Source organism: Ornithorhynchus anatinus, chromosome 17 (genome assembly GCF_004115215.2).
Source record: "Ornithorhynchus anatinus isolate Pmale09 chromosome 17, mOrnAna1.pri.v4, whole genome shotgun sequence".
Classification (NCBI taxonomy): domain Eukaryota; kingdom Metazoa; phylum Chordata; class Mammalia; order Monotremata; family Ornithorhynchidae; genus Ornithorhynchus; species Ornithorhynchus anatinus.
In genome coordinates, this window is record NC_041744.1 from 37,714,861 (window position 1) to 37,741,770 (window position 26,910).

The 26,910-nt window shown below is 48.9% G+C and overlaps 1 protein-coding gene across 1 annotated transcript in view; it reads left to right on the forward strand.

Moving 5' to 3' along the window:
• SCP2 (sterol carrier protein 2) overlaps nucleotides 1–26,910 on the forward strand; it is a 91,299-nt gene that overhangs the window by 5,281 nt on the left and 59,108 nt on the right. The window contains exons 2-7 of the mRNA XM_029081836.2: nucleotides 20–345; nucleotides 7,657–7,714; nucleotides 8,999–9,070; nucleotides 9,632–9,760; nucleotides 10,700–10,764; nucleotides 17,403–17,529. Of these exons, the coding sequence (XP_028937669.1) occupies nucleotides 20–345; nucleotides 7,657–7,714; nucleotides 8,999–9,070; nucleotides 9,632–9,760; nucleotides 10,700–10,764; nucleotides 17,403–17,529 (777 nt within the window). The remainder of the gene's footprint in view (nucleotides 1–19; nucleotides 346–7,656; nucleotides 7,715–8,998; nucleotides 9,071–9,631; nucleotides 9,761–10,699; nucleotides 10,765–17,402; nucleotides 17,530–26,910) is intronic.

A 26,910-nucleotide genomic window follows, 5' to 3' on the forward strand; every position in this document is an offset into this window, starting at 1 on the left:
GGCGGGGCTCCCCGCGCAGGCGCCCTGGGGCCGACGCGCGAGGGCCGGGCGTGCGCCTGCGCAGTCGGCGGCGGGGGGGCCCCCCTCCCCCTCCTCCCCCCCCGCGCAGGCGCGCGAGCGCGGGGTGTGCGCGTGCGCAGCGGGCCGGCCGCTGAGGCGGAGGGGAGGGCGGGGCGCCCACCGACCACCCAGCGACCGTCCTGCTGCCCGTCCTCCTGCCCGTCCTCCAGTCAATCCTCCATCCTCCTGCCCGCCCTCCTGTCCATTCTCCTGCCCTTCCGTGCTCCCGTCGCCATGGCCCCGGCCGACCACAGAGTCTTCGTGGTGGGAGTTGGCATGACCAAGGTACCGGCTGGGGGGCAGAGGGGGCGTCACCCATCCTAACTCTGCTGTTTCTTAAGCGCTTACTCTGTGCCAAGCGCTGGGCCAAGGGCGGGGGGGCCTGTATAAGCGCCGCTCACCTCCTCACTGGGCTTCATTCTAGGTCATGGGTTCGAATCCCGGCTCTGCCCCTCGTCAGCCGTGTGACGGTGGGCCAGTCACTTCACTTCTCTGGGCCTCAGTGATCTCATCTGGAAAATGGGGATGAAGACAGTGCTCTGCACATAGTAAGCGCTTAACCAATACCACGAGAAGCAGCGTGGCTCAGTGGAAAGAGCACGGGCTTGGGAGTGAGAGGTCTTGGGTTCGAATCCCCGCTCTGCCACTTGTCAGCTGCGTGACTGTGGGCAAGTCACTTCACTTCTCTGGGCCTCAGTGACCTCATCTGTAAAATGGGGATGAAGACTGTGTGCCCCACGTGGGACAACCTGATTCCCCTGTGTCTACCCCAGCGCTTAGAACAGTGCTCTGCACATAGTAAGCGCTTAACAAATACCAACATTATTATTATTACCAACATTATGATTATTCATTCTCGCCGTCGAACCCCGGCCCACCTCCTCCCTCTGGCCTGGAACACCTGCCCTCCTCACATTCACCAAACTCTCTTCCCCTCTTTAAAGCCCTCCTGAGAGCTCACCTCCTCCAGGAAGCCTTCCCACACTGAGCACCCTTTTCCCTCTGCTCCTCCTCCCCATCGCCCCTACTCCCTCCCTCTGCCCTACCCCCTTCCCCTCCCCACAGCACTTGTCTATATTTGTACATATTTATTGCTCTATTTATTTTATTAATGATGTGTACCTATCTATAATTCTGTTGATCTATTTTGATGGCAGTGATGCCCGTCTCCTTGTTTTGTTGTCCATCTCTCCCTTCTAGGCTTTGCACATAGCAAGCGCTTAACAAATATCACTATTTATTTAGGCTGTGAGCCCGTTGTCAGGTAGGGATGGTCTCTATCTGTTGCCGGATTGTCCTTTCCAAGCGCTTAGTAATAATAATAATAATGTTGGTATTTCTTAAGCACTTACTATGTGCTGAGCACTGTTCTAAGCGCTGGGGTAGACATAGGGGAATCAGGTTGTCCCACGTGGGGCTCACAGTCTTAATCCCCATTTTACAGATGAGGGAACTGAGGCACAGAGAAGTTAAGTGACTCGCCCACAGTCACACAGCCGACAAGTGGCAGAGCTGGGATTCGAACACATGAGCCCTGACTCCAAAGCCCGTGCTCTTTCCACTGAGCCACGCTGCTTCTCAGCGCTCTGCACACAGTAAGCACTCAATAAATAGGAAAACTATGTGCCACACACTATTCTAAGCGCTGGGGCAGTTGTGCAACTGAATCAGGTTGGACACAGGCCCTGTCTCACTCGGGGCGCACAGTCTTAATCCCCATTTTCCATGCGAGGTCACTGAGGCCCAAGAAGTGAAGTGATTTGCCCAAGGTCACGCAGCAGACGTGGCGGATCCTGGATTAGAACCCACATCTTCCTACTCCTAAGCCTGTGCTCTTTCCACTAATAATAATAATGTTGGTATTTGTTAAGCGCTTACTATGTGCAGAGCACTGTTCTAAGTGCGGGGGTAGGTACAGGGTAATCACGTTATCCCACTTGAGGCTCACAGTCTTCATCCCCATTTTACAGAATAGGGAACTGAGGCACAGAAAGTTAAGTGACTTGCCCACAGTCATCCGGTAGACAAGCAGCAGGGCCGGGATTCGAACCCATGACCTCTGACTTCCAAGCCCGTGCTCTTTCCACTGAGCCACGCTGCTTCTCCGAGGCCACATTGCTTCATTCAGTCGTATATATTGAGCGCTTACTGTGTGCAGAGCACTGTACTGAGCGCTTGGGAGGTACAATTCAGCATTAGAGACAACCCCTGCCCACAGTGGCCTCACGGTCTAGAAGTGGGGAGACAAACAGCAAAACAAGTCAACAGGCATCAGTAGCATAATTATAAATTAGTAGAATTATAGATACATACACATTAATAAAAAATAAGTAGAATTATAAGCATAAATATGTACATATCTACGCAAGTGCTGTGGGGCAGGGAGGGAGGGTAGAGCAAAGGGAGCTGGTTGGGGCAGTAGGGAGAGGAGGGGGAGTGGAGGAAAAGGGGGGCTTAGTCTGGGAAGGCCTCCTGGAGGAGGTGAGCTTTCAGTAGACTTGGCAAATGCCTGTGGCCCATGAAGACCATCTCATAGACTGGCCTGGCCACCTGGGGGCTGACCCTGCTCCTCCTTGCGCCCTGGTTGTTAGCTAGAACCCCCCTCCAACCCCTCTCCAACCCCCCAAAAGGGAAAAGCCTGGGAGAAGACACCTCCTACAGTGGCAAGATCGGAGGTCAGAAGCCTCCCACCAGGGTGGTGAGAAGCCTCAAGGGGCCCACAGAACAGATTTTTATTTTTTTTTAAGTCATGGCAAGAGCTGTTTGAAATGGTATTCATTTTAATCTTATTTATTGAGCATTTAATGTGGGCAAAACATTGTACTAAGCGCTTGGGAGAATGCCGTGTAACAACAGACGGACACATTCCCTGCCCACAATGAGCCCACAGTCTAGAGGGGGAGGTGGACATTAGTTACATAAATAAGTAAATAACAGATACTTGCATAAGTGCCATGGGGCTGGGTTGGGAGCCGGGGGATGAATGAAGGGAGCCAGTCGGAGTGACGCAGAAAGAGAGGAGGACTTAGTCAGGGAAGGCTTCTTGGAGGAGATGTGCTTTCAATAAGGCTTTGAAGGGGGAGCTCCCTCAACCTAGAAGAGATTGTAGCAGGAGGGAGTGTGGCGAGACACAAGGAAAAACTTCCAATCAAGGGCATTCAGAACAGAGTCAGATTACTAAGGGACGTTATGGGGCTGTCCCTGCGGGGGTCTATCTGTCAAGGGAGAAATTATTATTGCTCACCCCTCCCTGTGCCACGCAACACTTAGTCCGTATCTGTAATTTATGTATTTGTATAATTATAAATACATTATAATTATATTTGTCTCCCCCGCTAGACTATAAGCTTGTTATGGGCAGCTAATTCTGTTGTATCGTGCTCTTTGAAGCAGATAGTACAGTGTCCCGCGCACTGTGAGGGCTTAATAAATATAATTGATTGAAAGGGAGGAGAGGCGGGAATTAATGCTTCACCTTCCACCGGGGCAGGGGGCTCGACCAGGTGGTCTCCCGGGGTCATCCACTTAGGGGATTCGGTGAGAAGAAGGTATTGTGCTCTTGGTCCTTATAATTCAGGAGAGGCAGGAGCCTCGAAAAGTTTTTCTCTCTCCCCCCAGATAGGTGAGTTTGTGGAATCAGTTGGCTAACGTGGAGCTAAATATTTTCTAAGATAACTGTTTATTCGAGATAAATATCCATCCTAGATAAATAGACTTTTGTAGCTTTGGCTCTTTGCACAAGAAGGGAATAGATCAAGGCCGGACAGGCTTTTTTTTAATGGTATCTGTTAAGCGCTTATTATATGTCAAGCAGCATAACCTAGTGGATAGAGCATGAGCCTAGAAATCGCAAGGACCTGGGTTCTAATCCCAGCTCGGCCACTTGTCTGCTGTGTGACCTTGGGCAAGTCACTTCACTTCTCAATGCCTCAGTTACCTCATCTGTAAAAAGGGGATTAAGACTGTGAGCCCCATGCAGGACAGGGACCCTGTACAACCTGACAACCTCGTATCTACCCTAGCGCTTAGTATAGTGTCTGGCGTATAATAAGCACTTAACAAATACCAACAAAAGAGCACTGGGTTAGATGATAATACATGATAATCAGGTTGGGCACAGTCCCTCTCCCACATGTGGCTCACAGTCCAAGTTGGAGGTAGGGGGACTTAATTCCCATTTTACATAAGAGGCAACTGAGGCACAGAGAAGTTAATTGACTTGCCCAAGGTCAAACAGCAGACAAGAGTCAAGTAGGTCCTCTGAATCAGGCCCGTGCTCTTTCCACTAGACCGTGCTGCTGCTTTTTACTCTGTTTTCTTGCGTAAGGAAGCTGCTCTGACTGCAAAATGGAATTTTATCTAGTGTAAAATTGAGAGTTTTGGGAGTACAACCCTTTGGGAGTATTTACAAATCTTAGGGACCGTTAGGCCGCACACAAAATTGGCTTACTGTGCCTTGATTAATATTTTGGTATGTGCAAAGTACTGTGTTAAATGCTGGGGAGGAAATATACAGATGAGAAGTAGCCCCCAGCCCTCTACGGGGCTCACAAACTTGTACGTACCCCAGGGCTTAGTACAGTTCTTGACACATAGTAAATTCTCTAGTAACAAATACTGCGATGATTATTAATCCAATCTAAGAATAAAGAGGAAAGGGTGGGGATTTGTGCCAGACGTGTAAGGAAAGGCAAACGGAAATAAAAGACCAAGACAGTGACAAACGTGAAAGGTACAGCAGGTTTTCACAGTCCTCCCAGATCAGACCGCCAGTCACAGAGTTCACAACAGCAGAAACAAAGCCGCTTTCCAGGTCCCCGTGTGACTCCATTGACGAAGTCTCCCGTTGGGACCTCTGAACCATTGCGTGGGCAGATGCCCCTGCCAAGAATGGCTTCTCCCTTCATCTCCCTCAAACCAGGACCTTTCCCTCATTCATCCGTCAGTTGCATTTATTAAGTGTTTATTGTGTGCAGAGCACCGTACTGAGCGCTTGAAAGAATGCAGTATCAAAGAGTTGGTAGATGTTGTTCCCTTCCCACTTGCAGTCTACACCAATCCATTCCAGGTTTACTTTAGCCACAATAGCTCTTACCAAAACAGCGTGGCTCAGTGGAAGGAGCCCGGGCTTGGGAGTCAGAGGTCATGGGTTCGAATTCTGGCTCTGCCACTTGTCAGCTGTGTGACTGTGGGCAAGTCACTTAACTTCTCTGTGCCTCAGTTTCCTCATCTGTAAAATGGGGATTAAGACTCTGAGCCTCACGTGGGACAACCTGATGACCCTGTATCTACCCCAGCGCTTAGAACAGTGCTCTGCACATAGTAAGTGCTTAACAAATACCAACAGTATTATTATTATTATTAAAGTGACCCTTCAGGACTTGGGTCTGTACACTAAAACACTTGTTTTTCAGCAATTCAACAAATCCTGCAAGAGTCAGGTGAGAGGGGAAAAAGCAGGGAATAAGTGGTTGCGGAGGGGACAGTGGGAGATTAGGGGAATTAGCTGGAGTGCTGGGTTTTGACGGTTTTATCGTTCCCTCCCACCCACGTAGCTCAGTGTCCTTTGCACAGCAAAGGCTCAATAAAATACTACGGATTGACTGATTTTAAGGCAAGAGGCAATTGCAGCCATTTCAAGGCCCAGTGAACGAGAGCAACTGGGGCACAGTGAGACTGGAAGGAATGGATTCTCTTGGATATTTAGGAAGGTGGAAAAGAGCGGTGTTCCCCCGGACCTAGGACAATGATGTTTTGGAACCCCTGGAGCCTGGGGATGTCAGCTGGCCTGAGTTGCCCCGGATGAATAGTTTGGGGGAGCTGCCTTGGGGGAACCAGTCCGTGCTCGATCAGGCCCCTTGGTCTCTAGATCTGCCTTGACTAGGGAGGGAGGCCGGACCTTGGGCCCAGCGGGCTCTTCTCTCTTCATTTTCCCTGTCTCAGGGGGAACCACTCTTTTTTTTAATGGTCTTTGTTAAGCACTTACTATGTGCCAGGCTCTGTACTGAGTGCCGGGGTAGCCACAAGGTAATCTGGTTGGACACAGTTGCTGTCCCACATGGGACTTACGGTCTTAATCACCATTTTACAGATGCCGTAACTGAGGCCCAGAGGAGTGTAGTGATGTGCCCGAGGTCACACAACAGATAAGTGACAGAGCCAGGATTAGAACCCAGGTTTTTCAGACTCCCGGGTCCGTGCTCTACCCACTAGACCACGCTGCTTCTCTGAAACCACTAGTCCCTCTGAGGTGGCTTCGTTCTGGGTTACCCAGAATCAGAGGAGGGGTTCTATTGGATAGTCACCCTACTTTGGAGAACTCCATGATTCAGTGGTATTTGAGTGCTTGCTGCTTGCAGAGCACTGTGCTAAAGCACTAGGGAGAGTCCAGTATAAGGGAGTCAGTAAACATGATCCTTGTCCATAGGAAACGTAGAGAGAGAGGTTACAGTCTAGAGAAACTTTTTAAGTACTGGAGTGGAAGTGGAAAGTGAGGATCTGGCTGCTCTCCATCTCTTCTGCCTTTGAAGACCTGCCTTGAGGTCACTGCGGTTCTCCTGATGTGCAAGCCACAGCCATGGTCTTCAGCAAGTCGGACAGAGGTGGAGCATGCTAAAGCTGCCGTGGGCCTAGTGTCCTCGTGCTCAGATTTTCACCCTTTATTCACCCCTCCGTCAGCCCCAGTACTGATGTACGTATCCATAATTTATTTATATTGTCTGTCTCCACCTCTAGGCTGTACTTGTGGGCAGGGAATGTTTCTACCAACTCTGTTATATTGGACTTTCCCAAGCGCTTAATACAGTGCTCCGCCCACGGTAAAGTCTCAGAATATACAGTTGATTGGTGGCAGAAGGATCCCAAGATCTTCAGCTGTTCTGATTTTTTTTCGATATTTGTTATGCACTTACTACGTCCCAGGCACTCTAGTAATCGCTTGGGTACCCGCTGGTAGATACAGGCCATCCCATGGGGGACTCACAGTCTTAATCCCCATTTTACAGATGAGGTAACAGGCACAGAGAAGGTAAGGGACTTGCCTAAAGTCACACAAAAACATGTGTGGAGCCAAGATTAGAACCTAAGTCTCATGACATCCAGGCCTGTGCTCTTTCCACTAGACCGCACTGCCTGTTGAGGGAGCCAAATCCAAGCAAGTGCGTGGCTTTCTCAGCAGACCCCTTTAATATTTCAAAATGTTGGTGTAAGTGTTGAATTTATTCGGGTATCCAAAAATATTTTAAAATGCTTGTATATGGATAGAGTTCACTGTAATCCAAAAATATGTGAAACTTGCCCTTATATCAGAAAGGAACGGCAAGTATATCTCCGCAACCAGCTGCCCACAGACTGGAGATGGTGACAAAATACTTACTGCCGTCCCAGAAATTCAAACAAGCAGCCGTTGGGCTGAACTAGATATTCCTTTGTTCTTTAAAATGAAAACCTGAAAAGTGATACTGAGTGGTAAAGGCAAAGACACAAACGGGAAAGGGCAGTAATTGTTTCTTATGTCTCTGGCCATAAAATCTGATTCTCAAAACCCAGTCATTATGGTTTTACTGACTTTTTTTTTCTTTTGGGTACATTTTCTAGTTTGAGAAGCCTGGGCTTCAAGGTGCACTTGACTACCCTGAAATGGCAAAAGAGGCAGGTAAGTAATGCTTAGGAGAACGTTGGGCTTTGAGCATCCCTAAATCAGATTGTCTAACCTAGTGTGTGTGGCCACATTCAGGTGGCTTGATTGTCCCTTTCCCTGGGTGGAGGGGAAGAGATGTGGTGTCTACAGTGCTGGAGTGGCGAAGCCGCTGTGTCTGCCAGAGCTCCAGATGAGGAGCCATGTGGCCTCTGAGGGAAACCTGCCCGGGTGGAATAACAGTGACGTCCCAATCCATCCACTGTCCACTGGCTAATCCCTCAGAAAGAGGATCTTTCCCCCAAACCAAGCAGCTGCAGAGCCCGGTCTTGGACAGATGGGATTCTTTGATCCAGGTGGAGGCTGGGCCTCAGAGTAAGATTGTCAGGGATGGGGCTTGACAGAGATTCCTCTGCACATGGGCCCAGCCAGCTTCCTCAGGTCTCCAGAAGCGATGATGCCGTTCAACGTGAGGGCAGTCATTTTCTTTTATTCCTCTTTCCGTCATCATCGGGACAAATCTTGTGGACCCTTTGCACTGCTCTGTATCCCTGCCTACCTACTCGCCCCTCGCAGCAGGAATATGACCAGCTGGGCAGAGACAGTGCCAGTGACCCTGCCTGAACCATCCTCATGTTAATCAATTCCCCAGAGGAGGTTCGTGGTCACAGAGTCTCAGTCCCAAGACTCAGGCTTTGTTCACGATGGGAGACTCTTTTTTTTAAATGATATTTGTTAAAGCACTGTCTATATGCCAGGAATTGTACTAAGCACTGGAATAGAGGCTGGACACAGTCCCTGTCCCACATGGGGCTCGTAGTCTTAGTCCCCATTTTATAAATGAGGAAACTGAGGCCCAGAGAAGTGAAGTGATTTGCCCAAGGTCACAGAGCAGGCCCCTGGCGGAGCCGGGATTAGAACCTAGGTCCTCTGACTCCACTAGGCCATGCTGCTTCTCAGTGTAGATCAGAACAGGGAGAGGCAGGGAGGTAATCGGGAGGGATTTAACTTTTTTATGGTATTTGTTAAACGCTTACTATGTGCCAGGTGCTGTACTAAGTGCTGGAGTAGATACCAGAGCTCACATCTTCATCCCCATTTTATAGATGAGGTAACTGAGACCCGGACAAATGAATTGACTTGCCTGAGGTCACACAGCAGACAAGGGGCAGAGCCAGGATTAGAATTCAGGTCCTGACTCCCAGGCACTTTCTCTATCCACTAGGCCATGCTGTGGCATTTTGCACTGTTGGAAACTCCATTTACAAACAGGTACAAATTCAATAAATTGTTTTCTTCCAGGCCAGAGAGCTTTAGCTGATGCACAAGTTCCTTATTCGGCTGTGGAACAAGCGTGTGTTGGCTATGTTTATGGTAAGTTATATTTGTAATGAATTGTTCAGGAAAAAAAAGAAAATTAGCAATCCCGTGCTGACCCAGTGGTCCACCCAGCCCAGTATTTCGTCCCTGGTAATGGCAGTGGAAGAGCACTGGAATTTAGGGCCCCGGAAGATGACCCCGTACTCCTTAGCTGGGCTCCTAGAAAAAGCTAGGTGTCAGTGCCTGATCCCTCAGCTCCAGGCTTCCCGGTGGGCTGGACTACTAGTCTCCGCCGGTGCCTACAGTTAGTTGCTCCCAACCGCGTTGGTCGCACACTGACTAACCACAGCCATCCCTATTCCAGAAGTGAAGAGTTGGGGATCATTTTTTAAGTTTTCAGAGCGGAAAGCCGAGAAGATTGTCCTGTCTGCCCCCTTAACAGTGCGTTGGTGGTTTTGCCCAAAGTCCATATTAGGAAGGTATCGTTCAGTAGGCCCTTGTTCTTAACCACTTGCTGGATCCAAATGAATGAGAACGCGCATGCTTCAGCTAAGCGCCCTGCTTCGGCCAGCGCCGTGCTTTCTCAGTTTCCCCTTTGTCTCCCGTTCTCTGTAGGCGATTCCACCTGTGGCCAGAGGGCTGTCTACAGTTTAGGAGTGACAGGCATTCCCATCATCAACGTGAACAACAACTGTTCCACGGGCTCTACGGCTTTGTTCATGGCCCGACAGCTGATCCAGGGAGGTAACGGTCTCTTCAGTCTTACACTACGGACACTTAAAACTAAAATCTTACGTTTCTCAGAAACTGTCTCCCAGAGCCCTCTGGTTAATAAACTGCAGATATTTGCCATTAGATATTTGATACGACACCTTTGCCTTAGGTGCCTGTGTTCAGATGTTCTTGTTTTAGAGCTTGGAATTATACCAAGCAGAGTTAAACAGTCATGGTGCAGACAGAAGGACATGCGGATTCGCAGACAGCTGGGTGGATGTTACGTAAGTACATTCAAGTGGCAGAGCTATGTTTAGAATCCAGGTCCTCTGACACCCAAGCCTGAGCTCTTTCCACTAGGCCCCACTGCTTCTCGATGAGAAACATTTGCAGCCTAGTTCTCTTATTTTGTTTGTTTGTTTTTAATGGTATTTGTTAAGCGCTTACTATGTGCCAGGCACTGTATTAAGCGCGGGGATAGATAAAAGAAAAATCAGGTCCAGTCCATGAGGCTCACAGTTTTAATCCTCATTTTAGAGTTAAGGTAGCTAAGGCACAGAGAAGTGAAGTGACTTGCCCAAGGTCACACAGCAGACGCGGTGGAGCAGGGATTAGAACCTTCTGACTCCCAGGTCTGTGCTCTATCCACTAGACCACACTGCTTCTCTGTACCCTTTACACACTTGATATTCACCCCATCTGCAGTCGCACTCGTGTATGTAACTGTAATTTATTTTAATGCCTGTCTCCCCATCTAGACTGTAAACTCTTCTTGCACAGGGAGCATGTCTACCTACCCTGTTATATTGAGCTCTTCCAAGCATTTAGTACAGTGCTCTGCACACAGTGAGCACTCAGTAAATACCAGTGATTGATTTTACAGCTTATAACACCAGCAACTTTGGCTGTTATCGTGCCTGTGGAAATTTAGCCCGACATTAAATTAATCTCCCCTGTTTTGTTTTCAAGGTTTGGCAGACTGCGTCTTGGCTCTTGGGTTTGAAAAGATGGAAAAGGGATCGCTCGGATCAAAAGTAAGTGTTTAAGTTGTTCCCCTTGAAATTCTAACCTACTGATCATTAAAGCAATGGGAAAATGATCCTAAACAAAATTGGCAGAATTAATTTAATACGAAATGAGGCGACCTATCCTCAACCAGATTCCTTGACAAGATAAGATTACAAAATGTAGATCGTACCTTTGCAGCGTAAAAAGATGAGAGCACACGGCAGTGAACTCGAAGACAGCCAGTCACTCCCAAACTGAAGGGGGGTGGCGGGGAAGGAGAAAAAAGGGGAGTTCAGGGATCAAGACCGACAGTCGAAAAGTCTCCTGTTCTGCCGGAGGCCCATAGTGACCAATGTGTGAGGCACATAGGCAACCACAGACGATGTGAGGGAACGTTAGCACTGGTTCCCCCATGCTTAAAGCTGCCTTTTTCCTTTGTTTAAGTATTAGATCGAACAGCAGATTCGATGGCTGGAGGATCGGTCTCAGGCCACAGGTTTCCAGGCACTGCATCAGTGGGGTTCCTTTGAAAGTTGGGCTTAGTACAGCCTTGCACCCTTTCCTCTCTGTCCACCTTTGGAGTGGACTTCAGTACTAACTTCTCCAGAGTCGATCGTCCGTAGCAGATGATGCATCATCCCATCTGAGCCAGTGCCTCGGTGCTTTCGATTTTGTAATATGGCAGGACCTCGATGTTTGGGAGTCACTGCCCTGTAGACCAGCTCTCCATCTCGGGCAGGAATTGGGCAAGTGGTTTCATAATGCTGTCATAATGCTCACAGCTCCGATTTTCCCTGAGCCCACATTTTCCAGATTTCCCAACTCTATCCTGGCCATATTGTTATGTCTTGTGATGTCATCTCTAGCAGCAAGAGTAGACTGTCAAGGATATGATCCTTTCAGAGCAGACGCTTCTCTTGGAGCACAACTGCAGGCTTCTTCGGATTGATTTTTCTGCCCGAAGCGATTAGTGGCTCGCGTGGAGCATTAAGTAAGGAATCGTGTCTCCGAGAGCATTGCCCGCTAGTGTGCTCATCCCCAAATAATAGATCACAAGAGTCGCTGGCTTCTTCGTCTTTTGCGTAAGTGGCTGCAAATTCCCTACTCTGCCGTCTAAGTGATGCTCTTTGTGGACTGCGGGCTGTAGGCTTCTAAACACCGTCAACAAGGCTGGGACCATTAATGGTGAAAGGCATCCGTCTGTAAGAAGGCAGCGCGCCTTTATGCCATGTGTGAGAGTGTAGGGGGTCAGACTTATTCCAATGTGGAGGGGCCTCGTGATGGTTAAAGAAACTTTTCCCAACAGCCAAACGAGCTAAGATCGTCTCATAGGCCATCACTGCATACCCAGTGGAAAGCCTATGTGGTTCCGCTCGCCACATTTTTCCTGCAACGGCCTGCTGGCAAAGATCACGTCAATCGGCCGTGGTTTTCAGGAAGTGTTTTTTCCTCCCTCTGGTCTGTTCGGTGGTTCAGCATTACTCTGGCTGGAATCTGGCCAGGAATGGCCAGGAGAGCTCTCCTTCATTCATTCATTCAATAGTATTTATTGAGCGCTTACTATGTGCAGAGCACTGTACTAAGCACTTGGGATGAACAAGTCGGCAACAGATAGAGACAGTCCCTGCCGTTTGACGGGCTTACAGTCTAATCGGGGGAGACGGACAGACAAGAACAATGGCACTAAACAGCGTCAAAGCGAAGAACATCTCGTAAAAACAATGGCAACTAAATAGAATCAAGGCGATGTACAATTCATTAACAAAATAAATAGGGTAACGAAAATATATACAGTTGAGCGGACGAGTACAGTGCTGTGGGGATGGGAAGGGAGAGATGGAGGAGCAGAGGGAAAAGGGGAAAATGAGGCTTTAGCTGCGGAGAGGTAAAGGGGGGATGGCAGAGGGAGTAGAGGGGGAAGAGGAGCTCAGTCTGGGAACGCCTCTTGGAGGAGGTGATTTTTAAGTAAGGTTTTGAAGAGGGAAAGAGAATCAGTTTGGCGGAGGTGAGGAGGGAGGGCGTTCCGGGACCGCGGGAGGACGTGACCCGGGGGTCGACGGCGGGATAGGCGAGACCGAGGGACGGTGAGGAGGTGGGCGGCAGAGGAGCGGAGCGTGCGGGGTGGGCGGTAGAAAGAGAGAAGGGAGGAGAGGTAGGAAGGGGCAAGGTGATGGAGAGCCTCGAAGCCTAGAGTGAGGAGTTTTTGTTTGGAGCGGAGGTCGATAGGCAACCACTGGAGTTGTTTAAGAAGGGGAGTGACATGTCCAGATTGTTTCTGCAGGAAGATGAGCCGGGCAGCGGAGTGAAGAATAGACCGGAGCGGGGCGAGAGAGGAGGAAGGGAGGTCAGAGAGAAGGCCGACACAGTAGTCTAGCCGGGATATAACGAGAGCCCGTAATAGTAAGGTAGCCGTTTGGGTGGAGAGGAAAGGGCGGATCTTGGCGATATTGTAGAGGTGAAACCGGCAGGTCTTGGTAACGGATAGGATGTGTGGGGTGAACGAGAGGGACGAGTCAAGGATGACACCGAGATTGCGGGCCTGCGGGACGAGAAGGATGGTCGTGCCATCCACGGTGATAGAGAAGTCTGGGAGCAGACCGGGTTTGGGAGGGAAGATGAGGAGCTCAGTCTTGCTCATGTTGAGTTTTAGGTGGCGGGCCGACATCCAGGTGGAGACGTCCCGGAGGCAGGAGATGCGCGCCTGAAGGGAGGGGGAGAGGACAGGGGCGGAGATGTAGATCTGCGTGTCATCTGCGTAGAGATGGTAGTCAAAGCCGTGAGAGCGGATGAGTTCACCGAGGGAGTGAGTGTAAATGGAGAACAGAAGAGGGCCAAGAACTGACCCTTGAGGAACTCCAACATTAAAGGATGGGAGGGGGAGGAGGCTCCAGCGTAGGAGACCGAGAATGATCGGCCAGAGAGGTAAGAGTAGAACCAGGAGAGGACAGAGTCCGTGAAGCCAAGGTGAGATAAGGTATGGAGGAGGAGGGGATGGTCGACAGTGTCAAAGGCAGCAGAGAGGTCAAGGAGGATCAGAATGGAGTAGGAGCCATGGGATTTGGCAAGAAGGAGGTCACGGGTGACCTTAGAGAGAGCAGTCTCGGTAGAGTGGAGGGGACGGAAGCCAGATTGGAGGGGGTCTAGGAGAGAATGGGAGTTAAGGAATTCTAGGCATCGATTGTAGACGACTCGTTCTAGGATTTTGGAAAGGAAGGGTAGTAGGGAGATAGGACGATAACTGGAGGGGGAAGTGGGGTCAAGAGCGGGTTTTTTTAGGATGGGGGAGACGTGGGCATGTTTGAAGGCAGAGGGGAAGGAGCCCTTGGAGATTGAGTGGTTAAAAATAGAAGTTAAGGAAGGGAGGAGGGCAGGGGCGATGGTTTTAATAAGGTGAGAGGGAATGGGGTCCGAGGCGCAGGTGGAGGGGGTGGCACTTGCGAGGAGGGAGGAGATCTCCTCTGAGGATACTGCAGGGAAGGATGGGAAAGTAGGGGAGGGGGTTGTTGGGGGGGAGGGGAGAGGCGGAGGGATGACTTTGGGGAGCTCAGACCTGATCGTGTTGATTTTCGTGAGGAAATAGGTGGCCAGATCATTGGGGGTGAGAGATGGGGGAGGGGGAGGAACAGGGGGCCTAAGGAGAGAGTTAAAGGTCTCCTGCGTCGGCTATCGCGTGAGGCACGATTGACCTTCTTATTCCGACGGACAGCCGGTGCCTCTTTGAGCCCTTGTGGCACTTCTTCCCATTCCCGGATTATACACAATTCGATGAGGTTCCCCTGGAGTTTGTATCCAACATACGTGGACTGCACTGCCAGGGCCTTTCCTGTTCGAAGCCTTCAGTACTGCAGCTGGCGAAATGAGAGATGGTTATTTTAAGGAAACTGCTTCAGTTCACTTTCTGTGGCACCCAAGACTTTGAGAAGGCAATTGAGAATTTTGTCGGAGCATTCACCCCAAGTGGTCTAGATGGCAGTGGGCTGGATCACTGGTGGAAACTCAGCATTTAGGGTCGTAGGACTCTGGTCTGTGTATTGCCCAAAGTTCATCAAAAAACAACTCGCTAATCCTATATTCAGCTGCTTCTGCTTGCGGCATCTGACACTTCTCTCTGGGTTGGTAGGTTACTTCTTTACATAATTCTTGTTGTGCTTGTTGGGAGGAGTCATTGAGCAACAATGGGATTTTTTTTAGTTAAACCACACAGTGTGTCTAGGCCTATAATCGGTCCCTGATAACGTGTTACAGGTTTTTGACAAAATTGGTTTGATCAGTGATGTGTTACTCATATCATTCACCAACTCAGTCATTTGGCGGATCATGGCAAACTCACATTCACCTGTGTAGACTGGTATTGCTTGACCTGGTGGAAAGAGCACGGGCCTGAGAGTCAGGAGGACTGTGTTCTAATCCCTGCTCTGCCGCTTCACCTTGGGCACATCACTTAACTTCTCTGTGCCTCAGTTGTCCCCCTTTATAGAATGGGGATGAAGACTGTGAGCCCCAAATGCGACATGGTCTGGGTCCAACCTGATCATCTTGTATCTACTCCATCACTTGACACATAAATCAAGTGCTTAACAAATACCATAAAAAAGAAAAAACAAATTACAAATATTCTCCAAATCAAATAATCTGCACAGAACTGAGAAATCGTCTTCCCACAGTGGAGAGAGTGACTAAATCCTCTCCACCCAATCTTTTTGCTCAGGAACCATCTCTTTTTGGAATAAAGATCCTTCTCTTACTCCTAGAGATTGTCTCTGCTTGGAGAAGGTTTACCTCTGTATAAGATGGAGTCAGTCTGTCTCTTTTGCCCAATTAAAAAAAAAGTGTTTTGGTTTAGGCCGACTCAGTGGCTGCCTTCTACTTGAAGGGAGATTGTCTTCAGACTCCAGTAGCCTGAGGCTCTGAGATCCTGGTTGCCGGATTTAGCATCGATTTCTCAGACCCTGATTGAAAATGTCTAAGGATTTGCCTGGTTTTTCTCTTCCCCCTTCCTCTGCTTTCAGCAGATGGGGTGGTGAGCCTCATGGTTGGATTTGCTCTCATGTGGGGCTTCTCTTTTCTTTTTGAAAATGGATTCCGTGGCTGCTTGGACTGTTGAAGACTTTAGTTGACTGGACAAATTTTGTGTAGACCAGTACCCGGCATGGGGCACCTTGCCAAAATACCTAGAGTAAGACGCAATATTCCTCCTTCAAACCAGGCATGCAGAACCTGGCCAGAAACCGCAAGGAAACTCAACCTGAGTATGTCGTTGAATTCTAAAACTCTGATTACTCGTGTCTGTTAATAATATTTTATTTGGAGGTATATTTGCGTGCAAGGATGCAAAAAGGTAAATTCAAATAGATTTAAAACCCCAACCCAAGGTTTACACCAGAAAACCCCCAAAACAGATCATCCATGCCCTTTTCCCCAGCCTACCTTCCCATCGGATTAACCAACGATAGGGGCTTTACCAAAGTGAACAAGGCTCTGAGGAGGCCCCTGACACTGCATCGGGAGGAAAAAGATAGGTGAAATCCTTCCTCACCATTATCCAGGGCAGCTCTGGGGTTTGCTTTGCCCTGGATCACCCCTCTTATGGTGCAAAGAGGTCAGGAGTTGAGCCTCTTTGCTTCCTGGGACTGGCAAGTCTAGTTTGGTGCTTTTCTCCCCTCTCTGAGTGACTTTCAACAGGATCTTTTGGATTACTGAAAACTGACCATAGAGAAGCTCCACCAATCCTCCTCCTCCTAATAATTATGGCATTTAAGTACTTACTATGTGTCAAACGCTGCTCTAAGTGCTAGTGTAGGTACAAGTTAATCAGGTTGACCATAGTCCCTGTCACGTAGGGGACTCGCAATGGGATTGGATCCCCATTTTGCAGTTGAGGAAACAGTGATTTGCCTAAGCTCACCTTTTGGGTAAATGGCAGGCCTGGGATTAGACCCAGGTCCTCTGACTCCCAGGCCTGCGCTCTTTCCCCTGGGCCACAGGCTGCTTACCAAAAACTGACCCTGGCTAGATTCTGGAGAGGGTTCAAGACCTCCTACCTTGTTTTTTCTTCCTCCTGCAACTGGTTCCTGTAGTTTTGGCTAGTCCATCCTTAGAGTGGGCAACTTTTTGCACCAGTGCAGTTGTTCCACTCAACTGCTGGAATGAAGAATCCCCAGAGTCCAAGGGGGATGACCATCCGCAAATGCACACACCTCAGAAGGCAACTCTGCAGCCAACTCAATCTCACTTCTGAGTTTGGGATCTCAGACACCTGTCACCTGACAGTGGTGGCTGGGGGGCCGAACCCTGTACCCGGTTTTAAGTCTGCCCAGCAATTAATTTCATTATCAATTATGTATACGAATCTCTTAAATGCCTCATAATGAGAAATCAGAAAAAACCCTTCATAACATCATTTGAAAAATACTTTCTTTAGTCAGATGATTATTTCTCTTCTAGGCAAACTTATGATATCTCAAATGTACGGTTTTTTTGGTCAGAAGGAACTTCTGTCCGAATTTTCTTGAGTGCTGAGCGACAAGCCCTTCATTTTCCAAATGATATAATAATTTTCGTGAGCACAAAGGAATGTAGTTTGTTCCTCACCGTTTCCAAAGGGGAGACATTCTCTTGCATATCCAGAGATTCCAACAGCCCTCTGAATTTGTTTGTTTTACAGTACACAGACAGGACCAACCCTTTGGACAAGCACGTAGAAGTGATGGTGAAGAAGTTTGGCCTTGCCCCAAAGCCAATAGCTGCTCAGCTCTTTGGAAATGCCGGGAAGGAACACATGGAAAAATATGGTACTTTTCAATTCTCTTCCTAAATCATTTTTTTTCGTTTTTGGTGACGACGAATAGAACCAGAGAAAAGTGACGTGAATTACAGCTCTTTTAAAAAGATCCATACTCTCCCGCCTCATGCCAGTAAATGAAGGAGCTTCATTCTGAAGCTGGTGAACCATCAGTTAACCAATTGGCAGCATTTATCGAGCACTTACCGAAACAGTAGTAGTAATTTTATTTACTCAGTGCTTATTGAGTGCATAGCACTCTTCTAAGCACTGAAAAAAATACACAGGTGGGAATCGGACATGGTCCCAGGTCCTCGGTGAAAAAAAAAAAGGGAAAGGGGACTGGTGACAGACGCATAGGGAGAGAGGAAATAAAACTCTAAGACAGCCTTGAGACAGAAATAAAATTCGGTGGAGTGCAGTGGCAGAAGAGCAGAATTTAAGGCTCCCTGTGGCTCCGCTCCATCATCCCACTGCAGCTGCCCGGTCTTCCCGAGGTTTTGTGGAGGCGGGGCTGGGCCGTGGCTGCTTCTCTGTGTCCATCCCTCCAGGGCGGTGCAAGGTGGATCAGGGTGGAGGCTCCTCAACGATGCAGAGGAGGAGAGCCAGAGCGGGATCCCAGGGAGACAGTGTTGAGGTCCGGTAGAGGAGGACGCCGTGGATCCTCGGAGCCGCGGTGCGGGACAGTGAGGACCCAGGGGAGTTGGATGGCCCTCGGGTGGGCCTGCTGTGTCCAGGGCATGCCCGGGCAAAGCTCTGAGAGGGTGCTGATGGAGAGACCTGGGGTGCAATCAGCTGAAGCTAAAATCCACGCAAGCAGCCCTCGGTGCTTTTTCCAGCTGCGTGCAAAGCCCTGTACTGAGTGCTTAAGAGAGCACAATAGAGTTTATCGTTTATGGTATTTGTTAATCGCGTACTATGTGCCGGGAGCTGTCCTAAGTACTAGGGTAGATACAAGTTAATCAGGTTGGACAGAGTCCCTGTCTTACAGGGGGCTCTCGGTCTGAATTCCCATTTTACGGGTGAGGTCACTGAGGCACACAGAGTGAAGTGATTTGCCCACGGTCACACCGCAGACAGGCGGCAGAGCCGGGATTAGAACCCAGATCATTCTGACCGAGTTGGCAGACATGATTTCTGCCCTCAAGGAGCTTACAGTCTAGATGCGGGACACAGACTTTAAAATAGATAACAGATCAGGGAAGCAGCAGAATGTGATGATACGTGCTGTGAGAGTGGAATGACTATCAAAGTGCTCGGGGAAAGGGACCCAAACGCATAGTGGATGCAGAAGGGAGGAACATCGGGGAGGAGAGATAAGAGGTTAATCAGGGAAACCTTTCTGGAGGAGATATCGTTTTAATAGGACTTTGCAGATGGGGAGAGTGTTTGAAACAGAATATGATAAGATCTTGGATCAGGTCCGTAGCAGTTTGGATGGAGAGGGAGAGCTGTTTTCTAGAGATGTTGTGTGAGCCCGTTGTTGGGTAGGGATTGTCTCTATCTGTTGCCGAACTGTACTTTCCAAGCGCTTAGTCCAGTGCTCTGCACACAGTAAGCGCTTAGGAAATACGTTGAATGAATGAAAATGGAGCTGATGGTTAGAGCACGGGTCTGGGAGTCAACTGACCGTGGGTTCTAACCCAGGCTCCGCTACTTGTCTGCTGCGCTGGGACTGCCATCCTAAGGAAAAGGAAACAAAGGAGGAACTTCCTCCAAGTTTGATGGTTGGTAATTTGGTGGGCCGGGGTGGGGGGAACTGTCGGGCCCCCTGTGGACCTCCCATCCTCTGGGGAACTAAGCCACAATTTTGTTTTGCTTTTTTATGGTATTTGTTAAGTGCTTATTATATGTCAGGTACCGTTCTAAGCTCTGGGATAGATACAAGCTAATCAGGTTGGACACAGTCCATGTCCCACGTGGGGCTCACAGTCTTCATTCCCATTTTACAGATGAGGTAACCGAGGCCCAGAGAAGAGAAGCGACTTGCCCCAGGTCACATAGCGGACACGTGGTGGAGCCGGGATTAGAACTCCCGTCCTCTGACTAGAGACCCGTGCTGTTTCCACTAGGTCACGCTTGGTTCTGCATGTGGAACCAAGGCATGCTATCCATCTTCCAGACGTCCCGGGAAGTAGGGCCCCATTGTCATGGAAAATATTTTGGAACTGAACCATCTGTACCTAAGAAAGTCCATGTGTGCAAGAGAACTCCAGGAGTTCATGTGTTTGCCTGAGAAATCCTAGCAGTTCAAGCAACGCAAAGATTTGGTGTCTCAGATAGAAAGAATTTCTATCAAACCTTTGTCTTCTACCAAATAAGGTCATTTTTTGTTCTGTTTTCTCATTTCTCTAACTGCCTTTAATCAGGTACAAACGTTTCCATTAGTTGTCCCTGGCGAGTCAGTTTGTACTGTCCATTCTCAGTTAGACAGGCACAAGCTTTCCTGCTACACTGGTCCCCTGGGCCCTCTCTCCCTCCTTCCTGGCCTGTCTGTATGTCTCTTCTACCTAAATTAGTCAAGTGCCGGTGTTTCACTTCAGGCTTTGCCTGTAAATCCAAACTGCTGATCTTCTCAATCTAGTTACCTCTGTGAAAACTTCCATTTCGCTTAGGTGTTTTTGTATTTTTCTCTTTAGGGACCTGAATTAGAAAGGTGACTCTGCACCTTTTTTTTAGGTCCCCGAGTCGATCAGTCAGTTGTATGTGTTGAGTGCTTATTGTGTGCAGGGCGCTTGGGAGAGTACAGTATATATAACAGTTCGGAGATTTCCAGTGAAGGACACTTTATGCCTGAATTCTAGTTATTGTCTTTTGAGTATGATGCTAGCCCTCCCAGGTTTTGTGAACTCAAATGTTGGGCTCCATATATTAGATTATATATATATATATGTATAAACTTCTGCCACAGTTCCTATTTTATTGGGTCTCATTAAAGCTTTGCACAGAAACTTTGGTGGCATTCGTTCTAACTGGCCTTGTCGTTCATGGGGTGTGGGTCATAGGAGATTTTAGGGCATTGTTTGACTTTTTTGCATCTCCAAAATTCTTTTATGGGGGATCCAAGCCAGGTGATGTTAAAGGACCTCTTATAATTTTTTTTTTACATTTTCAAATCAGAATTAGCATAACGGATACTTCAGAAAGCCCAGAATTCCCTATCTAGTTGACGGCAAGACTGACCGCTAGTAGAGGGGGAAAGCTGGATAGAGGGAGGAAAAAAGAGAAAGGGGTACAGACTGTTCGGTAGGAAGGCGAGTAAAAAAAGCCACGTTTTAGGTTTTCCACAGATTCTTTGCAGGGTCAGCTGTCCGATCAGTAGACTTCTCAAGATAGTACAGCAGTACCCTGCCCGAAATGAAAGGGGAGGGCGTTCTTGGCTGACAGAGGGCATGAACAAGAGGTTGGCAGGGAGGCAGTAATCTTCCCCGCTGTTTTAAAACTTCTAGTGGCTGTCCATCCATCCATGAAGGAGGAGAGAAGGCAAAAAAGACATCAGTATGGCTTAGATAATTGGAGGTGGGGATTGGGAGTGGTAGGTGGCGGGAAAGTCCGTGGTAGAGTTTGACGGGCTGGGCTTCGAAGGAGAAGGAGAGGGTTGGGTGGAGGTGGGATGGTGCGAAGAAGATGCTGCGGCAGGCCCACCCCACCCCCTTTCCCCCCCAGCTAGTGGGATTGGGAGAAGAAGAGTTTGCCTTGGGAGAAGAAGAGTTTGCCTGTGGTGGAGCCGGGGTCCCTCAGGCAGCATTTAGATGGAGATGTGAGGAGGGGGACCGGAGGAGGGGTGGTGGAAGGGCTGGGATCAGTTTGCATAGGAATGAACTAACAGGGTGTGATGCAGAGCTGGGAGGTTAGGACAGCAGTGAGACAGTGGTACGGAAGGGGAAAGGGGGAGCAAAGGGAGGGTGAGGAAAAATCTATCTGGAAACCTATGAGGACCCCGGCTGCCAGCCCCTTGGTGGTGGACAAGGGAGCGGAGTGTCAGGTTTCATCCAGCTGACCTCAGAAGAGTTCAGGCAATTCAGATATGACAGACGGGACCGACCGAGAATAGCCCAGACTGCTGTTTCCATTACCAAAATTACCTTCTTGCTCCCCGTTGCCACGTTCTCTCCATTCCACCTCTCCTATCTCTTTCCCTTCTTGTGAAGCCCATATCATCCACCACTTCACTCTGGACTCTAGTAACAGCCATCTACCTCTCCCCCAGCCCCACCTCCAACATTTTAAACCATTTTGATTTCTTTCTCACATTCCTTCTTTCTCCATCCCTACATCGATCCTTGAGGACTTTAATACCCACATAGATGATCCTGATGACCTTTCTGCTGCACGCTTTCTATCACTCCTCAGTTCCTCCGACCTCCTGCTCCAACCCAGCTTGCTCACTCACCAACTTGAATACACACTCAATCTCATCATTTCTAGCCAACTGCACAATCACCATCTCTGGAATCTCTCTATCTGACCACAACCTCCTTAGCGCCTTCTCTCCCACATACCTCCACCCTGCAAATCTGGGCTGTTCCCATACAGAGATCTCCAATCTTTTGACTCCAGGTTTCTCGACTCATTTAACCTCCATACGCAAACTGCTTTTCCTTGATGACCAAAGTGATGCTCTCAACACCACCCTCTCTACTGAACTCAACTCACTCGTTCTCCTATCCCTTCGTCGATCTCGTATCACTAACCCACAGCCCTGGATCACCTCCACCTTTTGCTTATTTTGGTCTTGTGCACTAACTGCAGAGGGCTGCTGGCGGACAAGTTCATCCTTGCGTGTTTTTACTCTGCCCTGTCTTCTGTCCAGCAAAAGTATTTCTCCAGCCTTATTGATACGCTTTCCAGTTGTTCCGGACGTTTAACTCCTTCCTCAAACCCTCCGTTCCCTCGCCTTCCCCATCTCGTGCCCCTAATAACCTGGTCACCTACTTTATTGAGAAAATCGAAACCATCAGGTGTGATCTGCCTAAAAATCTCCCTTCTCCTCCCCAGTCCCTCCCTCCTCTATCAAAACTGCTACACATTAATCTAATCACATCCTCTCCTGCTCGAATTACTGTATCAGCCTCCTTGCTGACCTCCCTGCCTGCTGCCTCTTCCCCACTCCAGTCCATACTTCACTCTGTTGCCCGGATCATTTTTCTACAAAAACATCCAGGCCATGTTTCCCCACTCCTCAAGAAACTCCAGTGGTTGCCCACCTACCTCCGCATCAAAGAGGACTCGTTACCATAGGCTTTAAAGCATTTTTTCTCCTCCATCTCCTCTAAGAAACCTTCACTGACTAAGCCCTTTTTTCCTTTTTTCACTCCCTTCTGTCTCGCTGCCTTTATTCATCCCACCTCCCAGCCCCATATTACCTGTCTGTAATTTATTTATGTCAATGTCTGTCTTCCCTCTCTAGATTGTAAACTCGTCGTGGGCAGGGGTTGTGTCCGTCACATTGTTGTATTCAACTCTCCTAAGTGCTTAGTACAGTGCTCTGCACCGAGTAAGTGCTCAATAAATGTAATGGATTGATCCCTCCACCCTCCCCCAGGGACCGAAGCGACCAGATGCCAAGCTGTGGGTATCAGTGACTGGGGTTCGGAAGCACGGGCCAGAGGGGAAGGGATTTCCTCCCTCTCTTTCCTGCTTCACTGTCCCATTCCCTTAATCCCCCACTTCAAGGCCTTTGTCTCCCTTGGGCGCATGGGATGTAAGAAGAAACATTGCATGCTGATTCCCCAAAGGATGACGACCCTGATTTCTCATTTGTTCTAACAATCCAGAGGCATTCTTCGAGTTGTCAGGAAAGGATGCCACTGTGTCTTCTCTGCACCCCTTTGCTTGGTCCTTGGGAGTCGCTGGAATGTTTTTAGACCTCCACAATTTCTACTTTTTTAGTGCGTACAAGAAAGACAATACTCTATCAGCCCCCTCGCTGGCCTCCCTGCCTCCAGCCTCTCCTTTCTCAAGGCTGTATTTTACTGTACCTCTTAGATCATCTTTCTAAATTGCCCTTCTGAACACCTCTCTCCACTCCTTGGAAGCCTCCCATGGTTCACGATTCGTTTTGCATGTCAGTCCCATCCGTTTCAGAGCTAGCTGCTTCCTCGTCGCCCTCCTCCATCCACCCCGACAGGCCACGGCTCTCCCCTTCAGGAAGGTCTTCCAGGAAGCCTTCCCTGCGGTACTCTGCTTTCGTGGGCAAGAGTGTACAAGCGTGTACATTCATGGGTACAATTTCTGAAAATTCCTTTTTAATGAGCACCTTCAGTGTGCAGAGAATTGTACTGGGTGCTTTGGGAGAATGCCATAGAATGAGAAGAATCGCTCTTGACCTTCCAGAAGCATACAGTCTCTGAGGGAGACAGATTCAAAGTAATTTACAGATAGGAGGTCAAATAGACCGGCAAGGTGTAGGCATGGATTGTCCATATGTGCTTAAATCATCATCAGTGGTATTTACTGAGCGCTTAGAGAACTGTACTAAATGCTTGGGAGAGTTCAGTACAACAGAGCTGCCAGTCATGTTCCCTTAAATGGAAGAGGATGTTAAACAAACTCTTCTCCATCTACACTCACTCCCTTGGTGAACTCATTCGCTCTCACGGCTTCAACTATCATCTCTATGCAGATGACACACAGATCTACATCTCTGACCCTGTCCTCTCCCCCTCCCTTCAGGCTTGTATCTCCTCCTGCCTCCAGGACGTCTATGCCTGGATGTCTGCCCGCCACCTAAAACTCAACATGTCCAAAACTGAGCTCCTTATCCTCCCTCCAAAGCCCTGTCCTTTTCCTCACTTCCCTATCACTGTGGACGATACCAAAATCCTTCCCAGCTCTCAAGCCCATGACCTCGGTGTCATCTTTGACTCGGCTCTCTAATTGACCCCACATATCCGATCCGTCACCGAGACCTGCCAGTCTCATCTTTATAATATCGCCAAGATCCGCCCTTTCCTCTCCACCCAAATGGCTATTTTACTGGTACAGGCTCTCATAATATCCCGGCTGGATTATTGTGTCAGCCTTCTCTCTGATCTCCCTTCCTCCTGTCTCTCCCTGCTCCAGTCTATTCTTCACTGCCCGGCTCATCTTTCTGCAGAAATGCTCTGGGCATGTCACTCCCCTTCTTAAAAACCTCCAGTGGTTGCCTGTCGACCTCCACACAAAACAGAAATTTCTCACTCTAGGCTACAAGGCTGTCCATCACCTTGTCCCCTCCTACCTCTCCTCCCTTCTCTCCTTCTACTGCCCACCCTATACGCTCTGCTCCTCTGCCGCCCACCTCTTCACCGTCTCCCGTTCTCACCTATCCGGTTGACCCCTGGGCCACATCCTCCCACGGTCCTGAAATGCCCTCCCCCCCACCTCCGCCAAACTAATTCTCTTCCCCTCTTCAAAGCCCTACTTAGAGCTCACCTCCTCCAAGAGGCCTTCCCAGATTGAGCTTCCCCTTTTCCCTCTGCTGCCCCTCTACTCCCCCTTCACCTCCCCTCAGCTAAGCCCCCTTTTCCCCCCTTTCCCTCTGCTCCTCCCCCTCTCCCTTCCCCTCCCCTCAGCACTTTGCTCATCTGCTCATTTGTATATATATTTTTTACCCTATTTATTTTGTTAATGAGATGTACATCACCTTGATTCTATTTATTGCTATTGTTTTAATGAGATGTCCATCCCCTTGATTCTATTTATTGCTATTGTTTTTGTCTGTCTCCCCCGATTAGAGTGTAAGCCCGTCAGTGGGCAGGGACTGTCTCTATCTGTTGCGGATTTGTACATTCCAAGCACTTAGTACAGTGCTCTGCACATAGTAAGCGCTCAATAAATACAATTGAATGCATGAATACAGCATGGCTCAGTGGAAAGAGCCTGGGCTTGGGAGTCAGAGGTCATGGGTTTGAATCCTTGCTCTGCCACTTGTCAGCCATGTGACTGGGCAAGTCACTTCACTTCTCTGTGCCTCAGTTACCTCATCTTTAAAATGGGGATTAAGACTGTGAGCCTCATGTGGGACACCGTGATTACCCTGTATCCCCCCCAGCGCTTAGAACAGTGCTCTTCACATAGTAAGTGCTTAACAAATACCAACATTATTACTATTATTATTATGAATAAAAGCACTATGGGAAGTTTGTGAGTATGGAATTAAGACAGGGTAAATCCCGAGTTGGCAGCTGGAAGGCTAGGACCTGGGGAAAGCTTTCTGGAGGAGGTGGGATCTTGGAATCCATCAATTGTATTTATTGAGCACTTACTGTGTGCAGAGCTCTGTACTGAACCCTGGGGAGAGTATAATACAACAGAGTTGGTAGACACATTCCCTGCCCACAGCGAGCGCACAGTCTAGAGGAGGAGGCAGAAATTAATATAAATCAATTACAGATATGCAAAAAAGTGTTGTGGGGCAATAATCAAGGCGGGTGGGAAAAGAGGAAGTGAGGGCTTAGGGAAGGCCTCGAAGGAGATGTGCCTTCAATAACACTTTGAAGATGGGGAGAGTAATCGTCAGTATGAAGAGGGAAAGGCGTTCCAGACCAGAGGCAGGACGTGGGCGAGAGGTCGGTGGCGAGTTGGATAAGATCGAGGTACAGTGAGTAGGCTGGCATTAGAGAAGCTAAGTGGCTGGACTGGTTGTAGTAGGAAAGCAGCGAGGTGAGGTAGGAAGGGGCAAGGTGATTGAGCACTTTAAAGCCCACGGTGAGGAATTTCTCTTTGATGTGGAGGTGGGTGGGCAACCACTGGAGGTCCTTGAGGAGTGGGGAAACATGGACCGAAGGTGTCTGTAGAAAAATGACTCGGGTAGCAGAGCAAAATATGGACTGGAGTGGAGAGACAGGAGGCAGGGAGGACAACAAGGAGACTGATAACGCTAATCAAGATGGGATAAGATAAATGGTAGGAGTAATGTGTTTGAATGGAGAGGAAGGGCTGATTTTAGCCATGTTGTGAAGGTTGAACTAACAGGATTTTGCGATAGGTTGAATGAGAGAGGAGTCAAGGATAACGCCAAGGTTGCGGCTGGCAAGACAGGAAGGATGGTGATGCTGTTTACATTGATGAGAAAATCTTGGGGAAGACAGGGTTTGGGTTTGACTAGGAAGATAAGGAGTTCTGTTTTAGATATGTTAAATTTGAGGTGGGACATTCCAGTAGACATGTCCTGAAGGCAGGAAGATAAGCGAGACTGCCAGAGAGGGAGAGAGATAGGTCTGGATATGTAGATTTGGGAATCATCCACGCAGAAGTGGTAGTTGACGCCATGGAAGCGATAGAGTCCTCCAAGGTAGTGGGTGTAGATGGAGAATAGAAAGGGACCCAGAACTGAGCCTTCAGGGATTTGGAAGGGCTTTGAACTTGGGAAGAGCTGCAGCCAAGGTATGCAGGGTTTTGAACTGAG